This window comes from Trichosurus vulpecula, chromosome 2 (genome assembly GCF_011100635.1).
Source record: "Trichosurus vulpecula isolate mTriVul1 chromosome 2, mTriVul1.pri, whole genome shotgun sequence".
Classification (NCBI taxonomy): Eukaryota; Metazoa; Chordata; class Mammalia; order Diprotodontia; family Phalangeridae; genus Trichosurus; species Trichosurus vulpecula.
In genome coordinates, this window is record NC_050574.1 from 180,817,202 (window position 1) to 180,840,814 (window position 23,613).

The 23,613-nt window shown below is 39.5% G+C and overlaps 1 protein-coding gene across 1 annotated transcript in view; it reads left to right on the top strand.

Moving 5' to 3' along the window:
* Positions 1-1,429: 1,429 nt before the first annotated feature.
* FGF9 (fibroblast growth factor 9) overlaps positions 1,430-23,613 on the top strand; it is a 37,699-nt gene continuing 15,515 nt past the window's right edge. The window contains exons 1-2 of the mRNA XM_036746858.1: positions 1,430-1,739; positions 14,006-14,109. Of these exons, the coding sequence (XP_036602753.1) occupies positions 1,460-1,739; positions 14,006-14,109 (384 nt within the window). The 5' untranslated portion in view covers positions 1,430-1,459. The remainder of the gene's footprint in view (positions 1,740-14,005; positions 14,110-23,613) is intronic.

A 23,613-nucleotide genomic window follows, 5' to 3' on the forward strand; every position in this document is an offset into this window, starting at 1 on the left:
GAGAGAGAGAGAGAGTGAGAGAGAGAGAGAGAGAGAGATGGAAAGAATATGGAGAATATAGAGAATATGAACAGGGTCCGTGATCTAAGTCACTAAGTACAAATTACCTTGCTTACCTGCTTGCAATTCTTTAAGGTAAGCAATTGAATAGGATTAGAAGAGGAATCGGGCATTGTGTCCATACTTGTGAGATCAGTCCCTCTCAGTCCCCCAAACTACTACTAATATTTAAATCTTGTTTTACAATTATAATACAATATTAAGAATTATAAATTCCACCCGAAAATTCATTTTTCAGTTTAGGCATGAACCTGCGGTTTACGTTATTAGAGGAGAGGATTCCTGCAGCCTGCGAATCCAAGCAAGAAACCTTCCGGCCAAAGCACTTGTGATTCCAATAGCATTGCACTGCCTCCTGCCTCTCCCTCCCTTTTTCGCAAGTGTTCCTCATCCCAAACGAAGTTCCGAGCTCTTGAAATGTTTGCTCTGCCGCAGAGCCGCGGTAAGACTACCCCACTAGAGCCCAGAGCGAGAACTGAATTTCTGTATTGCAGCAGGTACGGGTGAGCGCTAGGACCTTGGAGAATGCTCCCAGAAGCAGTCAGGACTACCTTAAACCCAGCCCAATGCCTCTTCCTGCGCCACTCTGCGTGCTGGATGGAGATATACAGTCAAGAGCCGCAGCTCAGTGCTGGAGTTCAACATTTCACTGGGAGCCCTGCAGAAGCAACACCTGTTTCACGCCAGCCAAGAAGGCATACAGGCACTCGTACGTTTTCCTCATCTGCTTGTTGGTCGTCAATAATTATAAGCCAACGGACATCTTCTGACCTGCTGGAGAATTCCGGATAATAGATTTGGACGTCAAAAGTTTTTTTTTTCTTTTTAGGGGGGGCGGGAGGGGAAGATTTATTTCAGCCTACAACGTGAGATTTTTTTTTTTTCCCCTTGAAGGATTCATGCTGATGTCTGCAGAGTCTGTTAGAGAGTAAAAACAGCGCATGCCTTCCTGGAGTCAGGATCCATAAATTCTGACGTAGCCTGTGCATCTTAAAAATCCCTATAATAACGCCTAGGTATTTAAGTTGCTATGGTCATTCTGATCTCAAACCAAATGGAGAAACTACGGATTTTTTTCCTTATCACGGTCGGATGGGATGAAGACCTTACTGCCTGCTAAGCGCTGGGGATCTATAGAAATACATATATATGTTTATAAATATGTCAGTGTGTGAGTATAAAGTGGTGGTTTCTTAGACTATCAGTGGTTTGACCTTGAACCTGTGCCAGTGAAAACAGCATATTACTTTTATTTATGCATTTAATGGATTGAAGAAAAGAACATTTTCTCTCTGTAACTGCAGTAAGGGAGGGGAGTTGGATATACCTCGCCTAACATCTCCCGGGTTTGACACCATCATTATTGTTTATTCTTGTTCTCTAAAAGCAGAATCTTCTGATGGCTCCCTTAGGTGAAGTTGGGAACTATTTTGGTGTGCAGGATGCAGCAGTCCCTTTTGGGAATGTGCCCGTTTTGCCGGTGGATAGCCCGGTTTTGTTAAGTGACCACCTGGGTCAGTCCGAAGCAGGGGGGCTGCCCAGGGGGCCTGCAGTCACGGACTTGGATCATTTAAAGGGGATTCTCAGGCGGAGGCAGCTATACTGCAGGACTGGATTTCATTTAGAAATCTTCCCCAATGGTACTATCCAGGGAACAAGGCAAGACCACAGCAGATTTGGTAGGTATACAATTAACCCTTTAGTGGTCGTGTGATAAAATGATCTGGTTATAACTAACAAGAAGGTGGTGGCAGTGTTGGTGGAGGCTGGGAAGGGATTAGAATGAAGGTTTTTGGAAAAAAAATTTTTTTTTTCTTTGCCAGCTAAGAAGAAAATGCCTCCGGAATTGCAGGTCTACAGCTGGTACAGCTGCAATTCAAATAATTTTTTTTTTTGGGAGGGGAGAGGAGGCGGGATATGAAACAAGATCCTAATTCTTTTGGGATCAGATCTATGGGAAGGTCGTGCTTAGGAAGTTTCTGTTGAACTGACTAATTCCAAGAATTACTAGGTTTTAATAATTAACCACTAAAAACTTAAAAATACATTCAATTTCCTGAAGGGAGTGGTCATCATCCTGTACCAAAAATGAGAGACAGGTTTCTTTTTTTTTTAATTAATGTTCATTTAAGTAAACTTGCTTGAATTGCAAATCTACTGTATTGTTTATTCCCATTGTAAGGTCCGACTGAATGGCCTATGGGGCTGAGGGGCTAAAGTCATACTTTAAATCCAAAGAGCGGTGGAGTCAGAGGCATGTGAGGGAAATTACTTTTGGAGGGCATAGGGTTAGATAAAAATGTTTGTGCTTGCAGGAATCAACTTAAGATCCATACTCTTTAATTACCATAAAATGCAGAAAAAAGTGGATATCTTGTGTGTGTGTGTGTTTGTGTGTGTGTGTATGTGTGTAAAGCTGTGAGCTAATTTTAAAGAGCATTCCGAAGATTTCATTTCCAGAGGACGCTATTTGTGACTCAGCATTGAGGGTTGCAGACTGGAGGTCTCGTGGCTTCATCCACTTTTAAGTGCCTGCACACACACAGGCACACACGTGTCAAATAGGCCTGGAGCTGCTGCTGGTGCAACCTTAAAGACCCAACAAGATGATTTAAAATAACTGAGTCACTGTATATGTGTGTGTGTGTGTGTGTGTGGGGTGTGTGTGTGTGTGTGTAGACTCCAATTATTTTTTCCCCTCGTCTCTTAAAATAAATAGAAACTAAGCGCCAGTTTGGGCAACCAGGTTGTTAGAAGGAGTTAACTTCTGAGTGAACCCACCTGACAGTACTTAAACTAGGTCGTAAAAAGAAAGTCCTGCGGTGATCCGAAACTCCCCCCACTGCCCACCCCCACCCCCTAGCCAGATGTTGAACAAGCTCTTAACTACTATACGTTATTGCTTCGTGGGTTGTAGATGATGCCAGTCTTCTGAGGGGTGATAGCCAGAGGGCTCATTATGGAAGGTTCAGAGCCTGCAAGGTGAATATTCACCGGTATAAAAGGCTCCTTCAGGATGTTCTTCAGCCGCTTTGCCAAAAGAGATTTTCTGAGCCTCGGGACACAGGGTTCTTCCTCCCCCGCCCCCTCTCCCCGTCTAGGGAAGCACCATCAATAATTTTGAATTGTAGCTCCTTGCTTTGCAAAATTATCTTTTGATAGTCATCCAGTTGAAAATAGCTCTCTCAGAGAGGTGAAAAAATGCAGCTATTGGATGCTGCAGAGTGGAGAATAAACTTTAGGAAAGAGACATTGATGTACGTCTGTTAGGGGCTGCCACCTTGCTTACAGCTTAATACTACAATCCCTGGGAGTGGGATACGTGTGTGTGCGTGTGTGTTGTGCGTGAGCGGCTGCCTGCCTCTAGGGACCTAAGCTGCTTCCTTTTCCGTGGGTTCGGAAGCACTTGGCACGGAGATCAAAAGCTGCAGTTAACCACCGAGGAGGTGAGACATAGCTGGCGTGCCCGGCAACCCCTCGCCGTGGGGTTCAAGTTGTCCCTAGCAGGTGCCTGCTCTGTGCACGGCTGCCGCCGCGCGGGGCCACGGCGCTCGCGCTCGCACATTTACCGGCACCGCTACGGCATTGGCGGCACCACTAGCATCAGCAGCAAGGATTTCCGCGGGGTCCTAAGCACGCTCCTCTCCCACTCCACTTTTCTGCCTCTTTTCCGAGTACCATCAGCTGCTGCCGTCTAGTACCGTAGTGACCGCATATTTGAAACATCTATTTTTAAAAGCAGATTTCTAGCCTCATTGGGCAAAGCTCATGCCTTTTTCTTTTGGCTAAACTTTTAGTGTCAGCTTTGATTTCTCTTTTGTGTCATCCACATTAGATGAATGGCTAATTCTCTCCTGTAGGCTATATATACGAGGGTTTGGGAAAGACCCTCCTCCCTTGCTCCCCTAATCCCTGTCAGGTCCCTTTCACCCTCTTTTTGAAGGGCTTGAAACATATTTAAAGGTTCTCGCCTGCCTGTTCAGGGAGCTTTGTGCTGGGTCCTTTTTGCTGCGGTGCAGGGACCTGGGGCTCGGGGGAGGGGCATAAAGAGGGGGAGCTGGGGTTGGAGCGGAGGTGGACAAAGGGAACCAGATAAGGTACATGGAGATGCTACAGTCAAAACCCTTCCTGGGATTACAACTCATTTTAGTTTCCCAGTGTGAAAAACCTCGGGGGACTGGAGGTTAAGCTTCTTCTCTGTCCTTCCTCGACCACCCACTTCTGCCTCAGTGTCCCCGCCCCCCCTTTCATAGAATGATCCCCATGGAACGGGAGATGGCCTTTAATGAACCCAGTTTCGTTGGGCAATGCAGGTTTTATTGTGTGCTTGTTAGCCAGTCTGTCTTGATAATGCAGAAGGTGGAGAAGGCTTTCGGAAAGCCCCGCACCCCACCTCCAGTACAATTCAGTCTCAGTTCAGTGAAAGATGATTTGTTCCAACGTTGTCATCCATTCCACTACCCTTGAAGCACTAGGGCCCTACTCCGCCGGTGTGTGTGTGTGTAAGTAAAATATATCGCAGTATAGGGTATCTGCCAGGCACTATGGAGTCATTGTCAGTTCAGTAACTCTGTAATGGGGTGTGGGGTGGGGGTGCAGGGGAGACTGGGATGGGGAGGAGAGGAGAGAGGCGTGTGTCTTGCGTCAGCAGAAGAGTACTGCAGGCACAGCATTTAAAAAAAAAAAAAAAGACCCGGGAGAAACGCTTCGCCCAAGAGGTGACCTCCCCTTCCTGAGACTTGGCTGTCGGTACTATCAGGGTGAAGGCTACATCGAAGGGAAGAAAGGGAACCTACCATTCAGAGTCGAAGCAGAAATCGTGGGGTTGAGAAGTGGTGGGGCTGGGGGCTGCAAGGAGGCCGGGACCACTGCCAACCGCCTTGGGGAGGAAGAGGATGGAGAGAGAAGTAGGCAGCCTTTGTGGGTCTTCCTCCCCCACCCCAGGCGGGATGGGGGTAGTGGTAGTGGTGGTGGTGGTGTCTGTGTCCGGGGATAGGAAGGATGGTGGGCCCTCCTGGGAGGGTTGTGCATTTCTTAGATACCTCAAACTAGGTGCAGTCACCTTCCTCTTTAGTCTCCGACCCCTTCATATTCACTCCTTTCAAATGAATTGAATAGATATCTGTGTGCAGTGGGGGAGGGCCAATGAGGCGGGATGGTTATTTAAATCTAAAATCTTTCATCGGGTTAGGTTTCTGGGAGGAATTGTACTCCTGGGTGACAGGAGCCCTGCCGCTGTCTCATGCTGCTGCTGCATATCCCAATAATAGCAACTCTCTGCAGAGAGCCTTGGGCAGAGTCTTCTTCCCCTACATGTGACAGGCGCTTCCCTTCCTGGAGTGAGAACGAGGACCTGATTGAAGGGGGAGGGAGGCAAGAAGGGAGGAAGTGAGAGGGTAGAGATTCTGCTGCAGTTTCTCACACCTCCAACCTCCTAGCTTGCCCGCCTCTTTACTCTCCTTACTCCACCCCCACATCTGAATGCTTGGGGACCTTCTCCACCTCCCCTCTCATCCCCTTCAGAGGACTTGATCTTTAGCCTCAGTTTCTCTTGGATGCCCTAGAAAAGAGTTTGTGGGGGAGAATAAGGGGAAGGTTCCTTTCTTGACAAAAATAGAAGGTGCATTTTCCACTTCAACTGTATCTTTAAACCTTCTGGAGGAGAAAAAAAAAACCTGCCTCCACACAGCTGCAGGGGATTGCTGCTCCTGCTGGCAAGCCTGGTGGTGACACAGCAGCAGCAGTGCAGGGGACACTAATCTTGGCAGAAGCTACTGCTGTGACAGCAGTGGGGCTTAAATTGGGTGGGGCCCGGAGGATTGAGTTTTTCTTTTTCTTTTTGGTATATGTGTCTCTTTGTGTATGTTGGGGGTGGGGTGAGACAGATTAGGAATATAGATAAGGAATTTGACAGATTAGGAATATAAAGATTTTGACATTTTACTTTTGATTGATGCCCTGAGGGAAAGGGGACTTATATAATAATTAAAAAAAATACTGGAGTCTCACAGAGCAGAAAAGAAAAAAAAGAAATAATTGTTAGGACCAGTGCAAACCCCCAAAATGAGTTTTAGCTCTTACCTGCTATTTAGCCTGCAGAATGTCTAGAGACCCAACTGAAGCTAAAACTAGGTAGGTGCTAATCTTTCAGGAGAGATGGTTGTACTGTTTCTACTGTTATGTCAATCAATGGAGGTAAAGAAGAATTGGAAACTAAGGGATGGAACACCAGTTAGATAGGCATCATTGCCAAGTCAAGGAGAATATATTAAATAAAGTTTGTTTCAGGGGGAAGAGGATTGATTCAATGGGCATTAGAGTTTTTAAGAGAAGGCAGAAGATATTACACTCCCCTCCTGTATTCTGTCTTGTTTCCCCAAGTTCCATATATCTGTCCATTCGGTAACTTCCCAGCTAGATATACCATGCTTAGGAGCTGTTCTCATGGTTGCTTCTGACTCTCTATTATCATGAATAAATTGTAGAACTTGCTTTAGCTACCCAGTTCTGACTTACAATATGTCCTAGGGTTTGTCAGCCATTTATTCTGTAGACCTGATGTATGGAATTCCCTTGGAAATGAATGAGCTTTGTGGGTAAGAGCATTACACTTTGCTTCTTAGAGTAGTTAAAACTGTATATTTTTATAATTGCCTGAATTACCGTATTTGATGTTGGTTATTTTGTCTAACACAGGGGTGGGGAACTTTAGGCCTCTAGGCCCCTTGTGGCCCTTTGACCGAAGGACTGAACTTGAGGAGCTACAGGGCCATGTGGGGCCTCAAGGCTGAAGGTTCCCCATCAAATATCTTTTGATGAAGTCTTGTTTTTTGTCTATGTTAATAAGGGTTACCGAACACTGGATTAGAATGCAGCAAGATTCTCCTTTTCCTCCCTTCAAGTGATGGTCTTGGCTTGACCTGGAAGGTTTGGCCTGGTTCAAGGTAGTTCTAGGTCACTGCTCACTTGGAAAAAACTATAAGCTTTCCTACCTTAAGAGGCAGGATGTCTTATGCTAGAATGTTGGACCAATAGACCTGGGTTCAAGTTCCAGCCTCACAACTTATTATGAGCTTGAACAAATTAATCTCTCTGAATCTCAATTTCCTCAACTGAAAAATGAGCATATTAATACTTACACTATCCACTAAAAAGATTGTTGTAACTAAAGCAATTTTTATACCATAAGCTACTATATAAATAGGAAGTTTTTTTTAATTAGATGAGAGCTGTTTCTAGATTGTAAGCTCTGTTACAGCAGTGGTTATATCTTATCAATCTGTTTATCTGGCTCCAAGTCCTTACATATAGTATGACTCCAGTAAATATCTAATTGGTATGAACGACTGAATGAAGAAAATCAGAGAAGCCCAATCATCTCTGGGACTGATTGGCCTTGGAATAGTGGGAGGGGAGATCTGTGAGGGAAGGAGTAGGGGGCAATAGAGGGAGATGAGAAGAAAAGAGAAAGCCAAGGTACAGGAATTCTGAATGCTTCAGGCCAACCCTGAATTACTGAAGCAGCCTCAAGAACTGAGCTGATCTTCTTGGGCTCCTTTAGATCAGAGACATCTATCAAAGGCCATAGCTGCATGATTCAGCGTACAAGTGGACCTTCAAGGACCATCCTAATGTGAATCTCTAAACTCTTTTGATTATGTTAGAACTTATTTATCTACTGTGTGATGGGGTCCCAGATAGAGCATGTTGGAAGGTGGAGGACAGGGGAAATGGCTCATCATTTTTTGCCTTCTATTCTTTGTTCTGTGATATTATGACTAAGAACATTGAAGCTGTATCTACACAGGAGGAAATGGATGTTTTGGCAGGGAACAAATAGTGCAATATGGTAGCAAGCTTTACTATTTCAACTTTGGAAACAGTTCTAACCTCTTTTAACCTTTGTTTTATGAATATTTATTTTTGCCTATTAAGTGTCACTTTTCCAGATAAAAGACACTTCCTTAGCTAGAGCTGGAAGAAACCTTAGAGATTATCTTGTCCATTTTATAGATGAGGAAACTGAGGCCCAGAAAGAGGGTAAGTCAGGTTCCCAGTAGCTAAGGTGAAACATGTAGCAATTTTTTTCTTCTACTTCTATGTGAACGATTGGGATAATGGAAATAATTTTGTGCCAAAGTGAGGGCAGTCAGGGAAACTGGTCTGACACAAACAGCCACACACAAAGGAGTTAACTTACTTGATTAAGGTCAAATAGTCCATTAATGAAGAAAATGTTATTGATAATGGCAAAATCCTTTCCTGAGTGAGGATTGTCAAGTCTTTCTGTCAGTCAACAAATTTTTATTTTGCATTTACCATATGCTAGGCATTGTGCTAAATTCTGAGGCTACAAAAAAGGCAAAAACATAGTGTTGGTTCTCAAGATGCTTATTATCGAGTGGGGGAAGCAATATATCCAATATGTATACAAAATATATTGAAAATAAATGTAGAGGGGAAGGTTCTAGCAGCTGAGGGAATTTGGGAAGTCCTCCTATAGAAGGCAGAATTTGAGCAAAGTTTTGAAGGAAGTTGGGAATTCTAAGAGAAGCAGACAGAGGGCATTCCAGGCATAGGAGACAACCAAGACTGTAACGATTGGATGATGTATCCATTCCCATATTCCTATTGACTACTAATAACTAAATAACACTGTAAGTCATGATGTGGTGAATTGAAATAACACTTCCAGAAAAGAGCCCCTCTATATATACAGTTCCAAAAAATCCCATTCATTCCAGTGTTGTTCTCATTTTCAGTTTGTTCTCACTGCATTCGAGTACTTTTCTTTTTGAAATAGTATCTCTTTAGTCACCTTATTTGAGGAATTCTAAGTATAGGAAGCAAGAAAGTGGAATAAATATAAAATGGCCACAATCTTCTAGTTTCAAATGAGATGTGGATATGTGGATGGATAAAGAGTAGTTGGTATTTAGACTATGAAACACTTAGATTCTCAATGTTTTGGAGCATGTTTAGAATATCGTTAGTACAAGAAAATTCACATAGCAAGGAGAAAATCTTATTAAGTTTGATCCTCCCCCACCCCCCAAAAAACTTCAGAAAGTAGTACTATGTGCTTCTTGGTGCAAAAGGAAAAAAAATTCTCTCTCAACTTTTCTTCCACTTTCCAGGATTATTCTTTTCATTGAAACTGTACTGTGCTTGCAACTGCTGGGATGTGGGGGTGGGGTGGGGAGTCACAAGTAACTTCACTCAATACAACTGCTGCACTCCGAAACTGTCTGCATTGCTGACAGTAATATACCTTGCCTGCTCCTCCCTTATTCCTCCACAGGCCGTGGATATGCTAGGAAATGGAATGCCTGAATGTTATGAGGAATGCTTTGTTTTTCTCTTAAGATAGAAATCATCATTTGTTGAATGATAAAGTACAAGTTGTAGAAACAGAAAAGAAGACATTAAAATAAATCTCTACAACTCCCCCCGCCCAATAATCCACACTTAGCTATCTAAGGTGGTTTGGAATTTGATATAGACAAATGACTAGATTTTTAGCTTTCAAATCAGTGTTGAACTAAACCAAATGTCCCAAATTTGAGATCTTTCCATGTTTGATAAATTTTGGTTGTGTTATTTCCCCACAAGAAAGATGTAATTTTCTAGTTCTAGGAAAGTAGTCATTTTATTTAATGTTAGGATCAATAACTATAGATGGAAAAATATAGTCACAAAATGATTTGGCTTTTTATTGAAGGACTTGTGGGCATTCAAAACACATTCATATCAATGGCAGATAGCTTCAAGATGCCAGAAAAACCCCAGCTAGGGGAAAAGTGGGGTGGATAGCTACTCCTTTCCATTCTTTCTTAAGCTTAACTTCAAATTGCTCTAGAAACTATTTAGTAAACTTTGGGCAAAGAGTATACTTCTCAAGGCATTGTAGCTTAATGACTGCCCCACCTGTTTTTGGATGTCTTTAATTCAGCTGTCAGTTACCTGCTATGCCTTATAAACTCTTGAATTAATGCCCCCACCCCAATCTTTGCCATGGGGAGTCTCTTTCTGAGGCAGTGCAGTTAGAAGCAGGTGTACAAATTCTTGAGGATGCCCTCTTTGTGCCCAGGTGTGAGGTAGAAAATTGTCTATCTCACCATGCTTGGATACCGTAAGATCTGCATTGTAATTCTTGTTTCCCCTGTCCCAGCAACATTGCCAGTAGGGTATGGGGGAAGATCCAGCAATAGTTTTTACTTCTCTTAGTACACATAGTTTCTCTGCTTCCCGTAAAGGTGTTCTTACCATTCTTCTGAGGTGAATTTACATTTGACACTTTACTAGTAATTACGTAACTACAAAATATGATTGTTAGTAGAAAGGATAAGCCTGCTGGAGAGAGGTAAATGTACTAAAACTTTCCCCCTTATATTGAATAAAATGTATTGCTAATTAATTTCTGAAATTTGAAAGAAATTCTAACTGAATTAAGATATTGGAAATTATGCATAATGTTGGCTGTAAAATGTCCAAATCTATTGAAGCTCAGTGTCAGGAAAAACTTCCTAGTGTTAGAGTTATCTAGGATGGAAAAGCCTGAAAATAACGGGTTTCCCTTCATTAGCGTTCTCCAAGCAGAGGTCATACTACCACTTGTTGGGTACAGTGTAGTGGTGATTTCTTTTTCAGGCAAGCCTTGGGGGCACTGATGGCCACTAGGAAATTCTGAGATCCTGTTGTTCACTTTTCAGTTCAATTCAACAAACACTGGTCACCTAGTATGTACAAAGTATTGTGTTCACGACTAGAGAGTCAGGGGTAGAAGTGACACAGAAGGGTAATGGAAGGGAATGAGGCATGCACACAAATAACTATGCTATAAGGGGGAGAATAAGATATACAATGCATTTGTATGTGTTAGTTTGGGCCGGCGAGCTGGAATAGGGTTTTGGTAGAGACATATTTTGACTCAGATCCCTATTCTGATTTCAAACTTGTGGGTGCTCATTACTAGTTACTGCACACACGCACTGTTCACAAACTGCCCTTTTACTTTCCTGCTTGTCAAGATCCCCAGTGATGAGACTGGACTATGAAGACATATTTTATCTTTGCTTTGATACTATTAAATAACTCATTTACAAAATACCAGATACAATAACTGAGTTTGTCTAACAAGTAAATCTAGCAGAAAGTACGGTTTTTATTTTTGGAGATACTTCAGAACAATGTATGTTAATGAAGTTTGTGTAAGTAACTGTCAAAATATAAATGTAGCCATATGCCCAGGATGTCTTTCAGTGAATAGCAATGTCTTCCCTTTATATGTATCATTGATACTCTGTAAACAGGCAAAACCAAAAAACAAACAACTAAAAAAGCTAGTGGGATAGGGAGTGGGGAGTAAGTTCCTCATTCTATAATATTCCCAGGATTCTTTGTTCTTTCAACTCTGCTCATTAATTGAATTAAAAGCAACAGAAGAGCAGTTACTGTTTATCTTCTAAAGGCAGAGTTATATATAAATTATAACAACATAACAGGTCTATTAAATACTTTGGTGATTAAAAACTTGAAAAACAATTATTTTATGTGAGATTGTTTCAGTTTCTTTACCTATTAAGTGGAGATAAGCCCTTCCTTTCCTGCATCACAGAATAGTTGAGAGGCTCAAATCAGAATGTGGAAACATTTTATAAGTTTAAAGTTCCATAATAATGTGAGTTTTTTCCTCCCCTCCCCCTTTCTCAAATGGTCATTGTAACGGTCTTCAGACATACCAGTCTTGGTGTGAGAGGCAGAACTGGTGACATTTTTCTTTGTTTTTGTTTTTGCCCCAACTTACTTTATTGACTGAATGAACAGAGTTGGCTAGTATTTGATGTAACCTAAAGGATAAGACAATGTCAGACTATAATCAACATACTTTTGATTTCATAACTGTACTTTCTGATTGACCTAGTGAATTGTTGGCCCTCAAACAAAACAAGGGGATTCTTTTGTTTAAATTTCCCATGAAAACTGAACATTAGGCACTCCCCTGGGTAGTTTTACACATTAGCCTATTGTTGAGCATTAGTTGTGACATATGCTATCTTTGGTGGTGTTTTTTAACTAGCTGAAAAAGCTTTGGCAGAATGGGACCACTAAACATATTTGCCATTTGATGCAGCATTTCTAATTCTTTGAAATTCAGAAATCTAGGTTCCACTCCTCCTATGTGTATGGATAATTCAATAAAATAAAAATAATTACTTGGATTGAAAATAGGAGTGCACATTACATAAAATAACATCACATATATAGTGATACTGCCTCATTTGACCTTACAATATCTTTGTGAAGTAAGCAGGAATCAATAAATCGGCTTTATTCGAACTACTCCTCCCATGCATAATTTATTATATTACAAACATAATTTAAAAAATAATTTCTCGTATTTTTTCTCACACAGTATTTCAATTTCCATTAAACTGTATGGTACTTATAGAGTACCTATGTTGGCAGAAACTTACTCTCTAAATACTAGACTTCCAGTATTTGTAATATTGTGTACACCATAAAGGAATTACAAACACTTCCTTATATGAAATAGATTTTATCTTTACATTGCTTTGATACAAAAATTTCTCTCGGGGCTTTATCCTAGGCTTTATTAGATTTATGTGGTCCATGTCTGCTATTGATTACCACACAGTCTATTTTGTGAGAGATGCAAAATTAATTGTTTAAAAATCCATGTAAGTGCTTTTTTATTAGTCACATGGGACTGCCTACAGTGCAGAGTTAAACTTAGTTCTTTTACTGTTAAATGTAACTAAAATTTTAAATAATTGAAGGTTTTCTTTTTATAAGTTGTTAAATATTAAATTATACTAGAATGCATCAATTCTAAATGGTGCACTGTAGATTTATTATATCAATGAGGAAATGACTGAGTACGATTATATTACTTCTGTATTTTCCTTGCCCAATTGATATTGTGAGCTAGTCACCTTACAGACAATTAGAAAGGTCATTCAGGTTTGTTGCAGTAAAATTCCATCTCTGTGCTTGGGTAGTGGTGGGAAGCAAGCTTCAGTAAAGCAAGGTAATGATAAAGTTCAATGCTGATTTGTGAAGATACTGGACTGTGTCCAGTAGATAGTGAATTCCTTGAGGGCAGGAACTGTTTTGTGTATTTTAAAAAAAATTCCCAATTCCCAGCACAATAAATGCTCATTGAATCTGAATAAAGAATTATTTTTTTGGGTGTAGAATGTAGTGTTAACTGACTTGCCCACATACCTCTTTAAATTTCAGATAAAATGTAGAAGAAAAATGAATAACAGCAATATTTGGGATAAAACAGGAATATTCCAATTTTCAAAGTTATTATTATTATTTTTTAGCAAAGCAACACTAGGGAACTAGGTAATTTTTCTCTGAGATTAATGATAATCTAGATAATCTCTGTTATGTTTATGTGGGTACACTAGACAACATTTTGAGGGGAATTGGTCCTTGATCCATATGAGTAGATATATGCTTCTTTCCCTGATGGTATTGTTATCTATCTGTATAATAATATTTTGGTTAATTAGAAAATGCCCTTTGTGGGTTTATTTGGCAAACATTTCACAGGACAATTAGCATTTATAGGTATGGGCATCCATCTACATTCCTCGTATTTTATTCAGGGAATTTGTTGTTTTTGGCATGAATCAGGATGCTGATAAGTTGTGTAACGTTATTTAACTGCAGATTTTGGTTAAAACTTTGGGAAAATGTTCAAGATTTATCTTTTGATCGTCATACTGTAAAACTTGTTAAAGCTGATTCTTTTGTGTCATTATTTTAAAATCAAAATATACTTTAACTTTTGGAAGATATTTTTCTAAATAGTGAGCTAAATGTGATGCTACTTTCTTGCTCGTTTAGAGTCTATAAATTTCTGAGGAAATTTTTTATACACTGATTTGTTCTTTCCTTTTTTTTAAAAAAGGTATTCTGGAATTTATCAGCATAGCAGTAGGTCTGGTCAGCATTCGAGGCGTGGACAGTGGACTATACCTCGGAATGAATGAGAAAGGGGAGCTGTATGGATCAGTAAGTATTCTGAGAGGCATTGCCTATCTGTGTGCTATTATTAATCTTTGCACTACATTTTATTAAGATTTAAAAATAGCCCAAAATGGGTAAAAATTTATTCTGAAGAAGAGTTAAAGTGCTTACTTTTATGTATGAAGTGGAAAACATTCCATTTAATTGTAAATGGACATTATTTTTGGATCTATGTGATATATACCAAGTATGCTCTTAAATTCAGGAAAATGTACCAAACCACATTCACTATTCCTCTACACTGAAAATCTGCAAGTATGAAAATAATTCTTCACCTAGAATTGAATAGAAGCTAATTTTGAGAAGTATTAAAGTCACTCTTCTCAAGAATCCCAGTGAAAATTGGATGTGGATGAAAAAGTGAGTTTAAAACCAAATTTCAGACCACAAAGAATTTTCTTTATGAAAGCAGGGAAGAGAAGGTGGCCTTAGATCTAGTATAATTCTCACTCTTGAATAAGAATTTGAGAGTATTGTAATTACTTTTGCTACATGTTTTAGCCTCCCTTTTAGATTGCAAACTCATAGAAGGCAGAGACTATGTCTTTTTTGCTTTTGTATTTTTCAAGGCTGTTAGCATAGTAATTAGCAAACAGGAAGTATTCAATAAATATTTTCTGTATGTATGGATAAATATATAATTTTAGCTAAAATGTTTATTCATAATTATAGTTTTATACCTTACATATGAAGGACATTTAGTCCAGATTTAACTGAAAGCTAAGAATTTTCATCAGAGCAAATGATACTTTGAAAATACAAAAAGTCTAACAATCCTAGACAGGAAAATCCTTGGGATATCCAAATCAGAAGAAATGAAAATTACCTTCACGTAGCACTTGGGGATACCTCTTTATAAATATGCTCCCTTCCTATCTCTAGACCCATCATCATATACAAAATGACAAATGTATATCGAGATGGAAACCTTAGAAGAAATGCAGCCCAAGAACCCCAGATCATAGGAAACCATGGTCTATTTAAGTTGAAACTAACATGTTGTTTGGAATGGTGTAAGGTGTTTGACAGTCTTGGAAGGAAATTTGAGTTGATTTCTTTAGATGTTTACATGTCCTTGCTAGTGTATATACCTTCGAATTGTGTGTTTTTTAAAACTAGGATTTATATAAATTAAGAATTAGCTTCGCCAGAGGTGTAGCATAGGTCAGATTCTGTACTAATAAGTCATATTTGGTCCAGGACTATTATTTCACTATTGTTGGGAGAGCCCAGTGACGAATCTCCCTCTACCAGTGCTGAATAGCAACTATTGTATAGTCTTATTGAGTTGCTTGGGATGCTGAGAAGTTAAGTGACTTGTCAGGGATCCATACCTAGTATGTGTTTGAAGTGAACCTTCAGCCTAAGTCTTCCTGCCTCCAAGTCCAACTTTTTAGCCATTATGTCATGCCACCTCTCAATTTTGCAATAATAAAAAACGTGCTTTACTTTGTAAAATATCTATGTTTTTTTCCACGGTGAGCAAGGATCTTCTTATTAAACGTATGTAGACATTTTAATCACCCTTTCTACTTTTGTAATTTCTCCTATTTTAGGAATGTATGTTAATCTAAAGTATAAATCATTCGGGGGAACCATTTTGTAGTAAGTGAGGACTTAGTGGTGGTTTCTGTGTCAATGGTTGCATTTGTGTTGTTGTTCAGTCATTTTGGAATGATGCCTAACTCTTCATAAGTCTGGCTCTTCATAACCGCATTTGGGGTTTTGTTGGCAAAGATTCTGGAATATCTTCTCCAGCTCACTTTACAGATGAGGAAACTGAGGCAAACAGGATTAAGTGACTTGCCCAGAATCACATACCTAGTAAGTGTCTGAGGTCAGATTTGAACTTGGGAGGTTGAGTCTTTCTGACCCCAGGTCTGACACTCTATCCACTATGCCGCTTAGCTGCAGCTGTAGTTGTACTCTTTGCTTGTAGGGCAGAGTCAGTAGTTTTATGATAGTTTAGCTGTGTATTAAGTTGATGCTGAAAGTTTAGAAAACAGCAGTTTTTAGGGCTCATGGTCTAGCAGGTTAAGTAGTTGACAGATTTCAGACTGCAGATATAATTTTGATTGAAGAGCACTCCCTTGCTTTTGACAAACATTTTCTGGGTTTGTTGAAGTGATTTAGTCTGACTCTTCCACAAGGCCACAGTGGAAAGCTGCTCAGTCATGGAGCCTCCATACAACCTCACGTAGGGGTGTGTGGTTGGGATGAGTCAAGAGAATGCTGCTCTGGTGCATTTCACAGGAACTCTCTCCGGCCTTCCTAGGGCCATTTACTGTAAACAAGCATGAGTTATGGATGCCCCACTCCTGTAGCCAATAGATAGTCCCTTCACTAATGTTTAAATCTGGGCAAAGTGAGAGTCCAGAGATGAAAGAGGCCCTTCTTCCTTCTCTGCTTGAGAGAAATGCTTACTTCTTGGGATGATGGGAATGATACTATTTCAGTGGCTGTTCTGAGGAAAATAAGCAGCATACCATTTTTCCCATGATAATTTTCCTATAGAAAAGCTTTTAAAATTTAGGATCTTTTAGCAGTTTATTCATGTGCTGCATTAAATACATAGGTACAGGATTGGGTGTACCTGTTGTTGGTATGGCCTGAGAACATGTAGTCAGGGGTCCAAGGGAAGAATTATCCTTCTTTGTTTCCCATGTTCATCTGCTGCATATTATGAGTTTGCTTGCAGCATACCACTAGAAAAGATGGTCTATAATCTACACACACACATGCAAAATGGGTATAAAGAGTTTTATTAGTAGCCTGAGTATAGAGCGTCGAGTTTGGGGGAGAGGAAGAGGGAGACTGAGTGGTTTAAGTTCCTAAGGATAGAAAGCTTTTCTCTATTTTGTCATTTGTCTATGCTTAAACCAAAATCAGAAATTCTTAATCTGAGCTCATGAGTTATTTTTAGAAAAGAGTTCTGATAACTATATTTCAGTATAATTTATTCCCTTTACAAAGGGAATGTATTTCATTTTATGTAATTAAAAATATTGTTCTGAAAAGAGGTCCATCAGTTTCATCAGACTGCCAGAGGGGTCCAGGACACACACAAAAAGAACCCCTGACCTAGATGAAAAAGGGCATATAGGAGAGGGAAGAGGGAATGATCCACTTTACTTGGTGACTGGGAGCCATGAGTTTCCTTCTTGCAGTGGGGTAAAGTCTAGCCCATTACAGAGGTGGAGAGAGAGAAAGAATTAGAAGAGTGATCAAAAGATCTAATTTGGATTGTGAGAAAGTTAACAACAGAAAGGAAATAGTAACTGAATACATCCAATTCAATGAACAAATGTTCAGTAAGTAAGTGTTTAATAAGCAGAACATGATGCTAGGCCCTGGGAGAAATACTAAGTTTAGATAAGATGTCCTCACAGTTTTGTATGATGATATGACACGTAGATAACTATAATATAAAATCATACGTGAGACACGTATAAAAGATGTACAAAGCAAAATGCCGTATAAAACCTAAAAAGGGAAGGGTTGCTATGAATTGGAGCAACTGAGGAAAAGACATGTTAGCTATACTTCAAAAGATGTTTCAGAATTCAACAGGCAAAGAGGGAAGAGGAAAGTGTTTAAGGTATATAGCTTTGATTGGGGGCGGGGAGCAGTTGAAATTGGCTGGAACACAGAGCTCATAGTGGGCAGTAGCATTAGTTGTAGTTGAAAGGAAAGGTGGTATCAAATTGTGAGAGACTTGCTAAACTAATTATTTTTAACTTCATTCAGTAGGCAATGGGTAGCCACTGAAGCTTTTTTAAACTACATTTTATTTTATTAAAAAAAGATGCCTTGTTTTTCCAGTTCCTCTCTCTCTTCTCCCTCCCTACCCTAGAAAGCAAGAAAAACAAAAACCCTGTTACAAATATTTGTTTTTATAAATATAACAAATTCTTTATGACTATTTGGCCATGACCAAAAAAAGGTCTCAATCTGCACCCTGAGTCTATCACCTCTTTATCTGGAGGTGAGAGGCATGTTTCATCATGAATCTTCTGGATTGTGATTGGTTATTGTGCTGATCAAAGTTCCCAAATTTTTCAGAGTTGTTTTTTTATTACAATATTGTTGTTATTGCATAAAATATTCTCCTTGTGCTGTCCGCTTCGCTTTGCATCAGTTCATAATGTCTTCCCAGGTTTTTCTGGAACCATTCCCTTTGTGATTTCTTACAGCATGATAATATTCCATTACATTCATATACCATCATTTGTTCAATGAAGATTTTTGAGCAGTAGAATTCTGTTTAAAACCCTGCATAATGCAGATTCATGCATAAAAATAACAAATAACTGTTGTATGAAGGATGGATGCTAGGTTTATGGGGTAGGAGTATTTGTGAAGAGAGTGGAAGGAGGCTGACTTGATGAAAAGCAATTTCAGTGCTCCAGGTGGGTGGTAATGAGGGCCTTGACTAGAGTTATGGCAGTGGTAATAGGGAAGAGGAGATGGAGCCTGGTGATTGGCTGAGGGTAGAATTCACAGTGACTACAACATTAAAGTTATAGTTTAAAGAAAAACAGACTTGTCTCGATCTCTTCTGAAATGGCACAAGGCTCTAAGAGCTAAAATTCATGAAGGAAGTAGAATTTCTGGCTACGCCTAAACATTAGAAAAAACCTTGTCGGCATTAAGATTGATTCCATGGTGAGGCAAGGTAAATCCACTATCCCTAGGAATATAGTAGTTACTTCTGTAAAGCCAGTTGACTCTTTGAGGCCAGAAAATGCAATTTTAAACAAGTAACCTGGACTTACGGATTAACTTTATATTCCCAACCTTGAGTTGCTGTCTCATAACTTACCCTCATATTAGGGGCAGTCTGGCCAATGGACTGGTGGCCTAACAACTCCCCAGAGAGTTAGTGGAGATGCCAGTTCTGCTAATATTTAAAAATAGAAAAGGTGAAATGACAGAGCTTGGAGGTGAGACCTAGGATGATTATTTTGTTCATGAAAGTCATTCTTTTTCTTTTAAGAGGTACCTTTAGATAGGTTTATCCTCCACTATTTGAATATGAAATTATGGAATAATAGGTCAGCCTTGGCACATATTAATTATGTAAACAAGGGCAGCCCACTTAAACTCTCAGTGGCTCAAGCCATTCAAGCCACTTGAGCATTTATTAAGCACCTACTATGTGCCAAACACTGTGCTGAGTGCTGGAGATATAAAAAAGTAGAAAAATACTCAAGGAGCTCATGATCTAATGGGGGAGAAAGCATGCAAACAGCAGTGTAATTCTATCACTATAAGTTAGAAATGAATTGCTCATCTGGACTGTGGGTGGAATTTCCCAAACTGATACAGGTACTGGAAAACAAAAAAACCCTAGGTACAGACAACTCTAGGCATGAATATGTTGAATAGGACACTGTGGTTAGTACATATAACATTTTTAGAGTGGAAAGAGAATATCTTACTTCATTAGAACTAGTGGAAGGGATTAGGTAAGGTATGTTTGAAAGCTAATATCTTTACGTGTGTTGGAAATGAGCCAGGGTATTAGCATAAATTTAGTATCTTTATTCTTAGAAACAGTGTCAGGCCAGGTGTTGTGCCCCAATCATTCTTAGTATCAGTAATCAATATTTGAGTATTGCCAAAACACAAAGGGAGTCAATAGTAATTTGCTTATGAAAATTTGGTGTTATAATATAGCCAAGTGTTAATATGTCCTATAATTTAAAAAGCCTTGTTTGCTTTCATTGAGCACTTTTTAACTGAGAATATGAAAATTCTTAAATGCCTATTAATCCCATTTTAGCAAAAATGTAAGCCTCCTTGAGGGGCAGGGACTATTTAATTTTTTGTTTTTATAAACCCAGTGCTTACTAGAGTGCCTGGCACAATAGCAGGTGCTTAATTAATGTTTAATTGAATTTTAAAAAGAAATAATTTGCTTCAAAACTGCTAGTTTGTCTGATTTATAATGAAACTTTTACTTAGTTGACTTTTTTTTTGACCTGTCACTGAACTGTATGCACAGTATGGTCATGTATTTTCTCATAGATTGTGGAATATGTTTGAAACGCTGGTGGTAAAGGATGGAACTAACTTCCAAATAGAACAAACAGAACATGTGGCTTTTACTAGATATAGTTATTAAAACACATGATTTTATCCATGGCAATGCAAATCCACCAAATAATAATAATAGCTAGTATTTATATAAGACTTTAAAATTTGCAATTTGCTTTTTATGTGTTATCTCATTTGATCCTCACATCAACCCTGGAAAGTAGGTGCTATTATTATTCCCATTTTACAGGTGAGGAAACTGAGGCACAGAGAAGTTAAGTGACTTATGCCTGGTCACACAATTAGTAAGTTTCTGAGGCTCCAAGTCCAGCGCTCTGGATCCACAAATTTGGTCTATTGTGCAATAGGGAGAGAGCTAAAGGAAATTCTAGCCCATAGTGAGACATGAGGAAGGAAGGAGTCTTCTGGGTACACAACCCTAGAAACGACCCCTACCAAGGGTATGTTGGGTTGGAAGCTGATGGTTTTGCCCCTCTGGAGTTTTTTTGAGATATGCTCACCTTTTCCTCTTTACACACAGCTGTGGATTTATGCAATGAGTACTGTGCTGGGTGCTATTACTTTAAAAACCTACCAATATTTTTTGTTCAAAGATTTTTTTGATAGTAGAAGTTTAAACTTGTCATATAAAATCACAGAATCTCAGAGTTCATGGAGTTCTTTAAGGAAGTCAGCTCACATTAAAAAGAATGCACCAGGTCAATAGGTAAGCTATCTGATATCCAGCATGATCAGGAAATGGGATGTTTTAGTTAACCAAATATTTTGGTTAATCGAGGATTACCACATACAGCCTCATGAATTACCAGTTTCCAAAGGATATGCACGCAGTGAAATATATTAAACAGTCAAAGCAGCCTATAGAAAGCACATTCTCTCTTTGATGATTGAGAAGGTACTTCAAGACCTTGTAATTCAGGACCTCAGTTCATCAGAATGAGCACCAGGCATTTCTCTACTTGCAAAAGGAAACAGTTGATCAGTTAATCTCTAAGGTCCCCACTCTAACCCTGTGTACAAAATTTTGCTGTAGGAAGTGAGTGAATTCATAGTGTATGATGGTGGGAGGTGGGTGGGAAAGATAGTGTACTTCTTTCCCTGATTTGCATGCACATTACATGTGGCTCTCCATGAATAAGAAAATATGTTGCCAGGATCAAATATGTAACCAAACAAATGTTTTTGAATTCATTCCACAACATTTTGGAACTTAGAGATAGTGGGGGAAAATTAGTAGTGAAGAAGGTCTCTTTGATCTCTCTACTAGGTTGAAATTTTTCCTTCATATTTTTTCTCTCATTCTAGGTTTAATTATTTTGAAGTTCCTTTACTAAAGTTCCAGGCTTCCCCTTTCTCTGTAGCCTTAGTTATATAGCCTACATGTAATTTATTTTTCTTCTCAGCATTTATACTTTTGGCCTTTAGTTTTCTGAAAACCCTTTTTATTTGGCTGTTCGAATTTTTAGGAAAATGAGTGGGATGGACAAGATGATTTCTGTGATCTCTTCCAGCTCTGAATCCTATGATCATAGAGCAGGGTAGCCAAACTCGTATGAATCATACGTGACAACCTTTGGATTGGTGTGGCCAGAGTCGTGGGTTATAGGGCTCTAGGATTTTCAAGCAGAGTAAAGATGTGTGCACACGTATACACACATATACATGCGCACACACAAACACAGTATATGTATATCAGATCTATCTTTATCTCTATATCATCGTCTGTGTTTTGGAGATTTCAACAGTTCAATTTAAAAATACTCTCTGCCCCTTGATGGAAGTGGGTCAAAGATTACAAACCAAGGAGGAGAAGCTTAAGAATATAGTCCTCCTGTGGTCTCCAAAACACAGCCTTTGCAATCGGATGGACATACCCTTGATACATAGCTCTATCTTCTACTCACCAGATCTTATTTGTACTCATGTCTCCGCAAGCCTCACTTTAGAAACTTCTGAAGCATGCACTTCCCAGGTTATGGGAGAGAAAAGCTGGGAAGAGAGCTCCACATCTGGCATTGTTATGATTCTTACTCTATCTGTTTCTCTTCTCATGTAAAATGGATCATAGGCAGGTAGTGACTTATGGATGCCCTGCACATGCAAACAAATTATTAGGGTAGGTTGTATCTGGAACTCTTCCTCCTCCTATGGGGTTGTTACCCTTTTCCTTCTTTTCAGGACCCTAAGAGTGATTGACTCAGGGAGGTGACTTCCCTGACTACAGATGTAGAAATAGAAAGGAGGGGTCTTCTCTTATGTAGGTTATTATGTATACGGAGCCATGTAGAGAGTTACAAAAAGGTTCCATCACCCAGGAATCTGTGTCTCTGGCTGTCACACTAGGTATGTTCCTCTCTCCCATACGGCTTCCAGGGAGGCCACCTGCTACTTATGGTGTAGTAGATATGTTTCTGGTATGCTAAAGTGGAACTTTAAACTATTTTTCCCCATTGAAGCAATATTATTAAGTAAGACTGATTTATGTTTTCATAGTGATTTAAGGTTTACAAGATCTTTCCTCACAATAAAATTGTGAGCAAGGTAAAGTATGCACTGTCCTCTCCCTCAAAAAGATAAAGAAACAGCCTCAGAGAGATTGTGACTTTCCTAAGAGTACTAAGAAATTTAAGTCCTTCAGTGGCTTCCTGTTGCCTCTAGGATAACTCTGGTGGTTAAAGCCACAATCTGTCTCCAAGCTGTTGTTTTCCTACCGTTGGTACCTTATTTACCCTTACATGCCCTACATTCCAGCCAGACTGGCATGCTTTTTTGTTCCTCACCATCCTATCTCGCACCTCAGTGCCTTTGTACAGGCTGTTTCCCATGTCTAAGATGCTCTCCCGTCTTACCTCTTGGAACCCCTTTTGTTGTTATTCAGTCATTTCACTTGTGTCTGACTCTTCATGAGTCCATTTAAGGTTTTCTTGGCAAAGATATTGGAATGGTTTGCCATTTCTTTCTCCAGTTCATTTTACAGATGAAGAATTGAGGCAAACAGGGTTAAGTGACTTGCCCAAGGTCTCACAGCTAGTAAGTGTCTGAGGTTGAATTTGAACTCAGAGCTTTCTGACTCTAGGACTAGTGCTTGTCCACTGCACCACCTAGCCACCCCCACCTCCCTTCAAAGATCAGCTCAAGTGCTACCTTCTACAATAGGGATTTCCTGTTTGTCCTTCTCCTACCCCATGCCCTCTTCAAGTTGTAAGTGTTTCCCCATAACTACCCTATTTTGTATATACTTTTAATTTACTTATCTGTATACATGTTGCATGTTCTAGAATATAAACTCCTTGAAGATAGGGACTGATTAGTTTTTATCTTTGTGTCTAGCACTTAGTTCATATGTGGCACATAGTATACACTTAAAAAATACTGGCTGAATTGAATTGATTCAAACCTAGGTCTGTGTTTTTTCTTTATTTTCTCAAT